At 44.9% G+C, this 1,038-nt stretch overlaps 1 protein-coding gene across 1 annotated transcript in view; it reads right to left on the reverse strand.

Moving 5' to 3' along the window:
- Positions 1-481: 481 nt before the first annotated feature.
- HRG (histidine rich glycoprotein) overlaps positions 482-1,038 on the reverse strand; it is a 10,042-nt gene continuing 9,485 nt past the window's right edge. Inside the window, exon 7 of the mRNA XM_049629529.1 lies at positions 482-1,038. This exon is cut by the window's right edge and continues 374 nt beyond it. Coding sequence (XP_049485486.1) covers positions 522-1,038 — 517 coding nt within the window. The 3' untranslated portion in view covers positions 482-521.

Genomic DNA, 1,038 nt, shown 5'->3' on the forward strand with positions numbered 1-1,038 from the left:
GCTCTCCACTGACAGCTCAGAGCCTGGAGCCTGTTTCAAATTCTGTATCTCCCTCTCTCTGCCCCTCCCCCACTGTGTTCTCTCTCTCTCTCTCTCTCTCTCTCTCTCTCTCTCCCCCCCCCATCCCTCTCAAAAGTAAATAAACATTTTTTAAAATTTCCTAATTAGCCTACTAGGATGGTGGCATGAAATGAAAATTACTTTGTTCTGAAAATAAAGTGATGTTTCTTGTGCACCTGAATTTATGGTAACGCCAGCTATAGCATAAGTACTCATAGAGGAAAGACTCTAGAATTAAAAGAATTAAGTCCAGGGAAGAAAGAGGATCGGAGATTTGTTACAAGGATTTGGGAGCCAGTGACTTATAGCACTGAGATCTTTCCTTTCCATTTGTCTCTCTCTTCTCATGCTATCTCCTCCCCTACCCACATTTTGCCCCACCCTGAGTATGAAAGTGAGATTAAAATAACTTGAATTTCACATTCATTGTTGGTCATATTTTTTTTATTTATGGTTCTAATTCAGAACATTAATTTTTCCCCGTCGAGGAAATCAGACTTTGGAAGCGTATATGCAAAAAACTTCAAGACGTGTGAAAACTCACTCTGGAATATCCCTGGGCATGATTCAGAGGCTGACTGAGGGAAGGGCTGAATCTTTGGGTTTAGAGCATTGCTGTGGTCTGGCAATGAGAAGCTAGGAAAATTGGCTTCCGGAAGAGGAAGAACTTCACCTTTCTTTAGTGGAGAGAGTCGGTAAATATATCCAATTTGTCTCCAGTGGAAGGGAAAGTGTCTCTTACCTGGACTTCTTTTTTCTGAGTGCCTAGATGGTGGGCCATGATGGTGGTGATGGTGATCTTGGGGATCCTCACTATGCGGTGGTGGGTCACAAGGTCCATGGTCAAGGAAATCATGGCCATGGGGATGGTGTCCATGGGGATGGTGTCCATGGGGGTGATGTCTATGGGGGTGATGCCCATGAGGAGGAGGTCCATGAGGATGGTGTCCATGGGGGTGATGCCCATGAGGAGGGGGT

The sequence above is a fragment of the Panthera uncia genome, chromosome C2 (genome assembly GCF_023721935.1).
Source record: "Panthera uncia isolate 11264 chromosome C2, Puncia_PCG_1.0, whole genome shotgun sequence".
Classification (NCBI taxonomy): domain Eukaryota; kingdom Metazoa; phylum Chordata; class Mammalia; order Carnivora; family Felidae; genus Panthera; species Panthera uncia.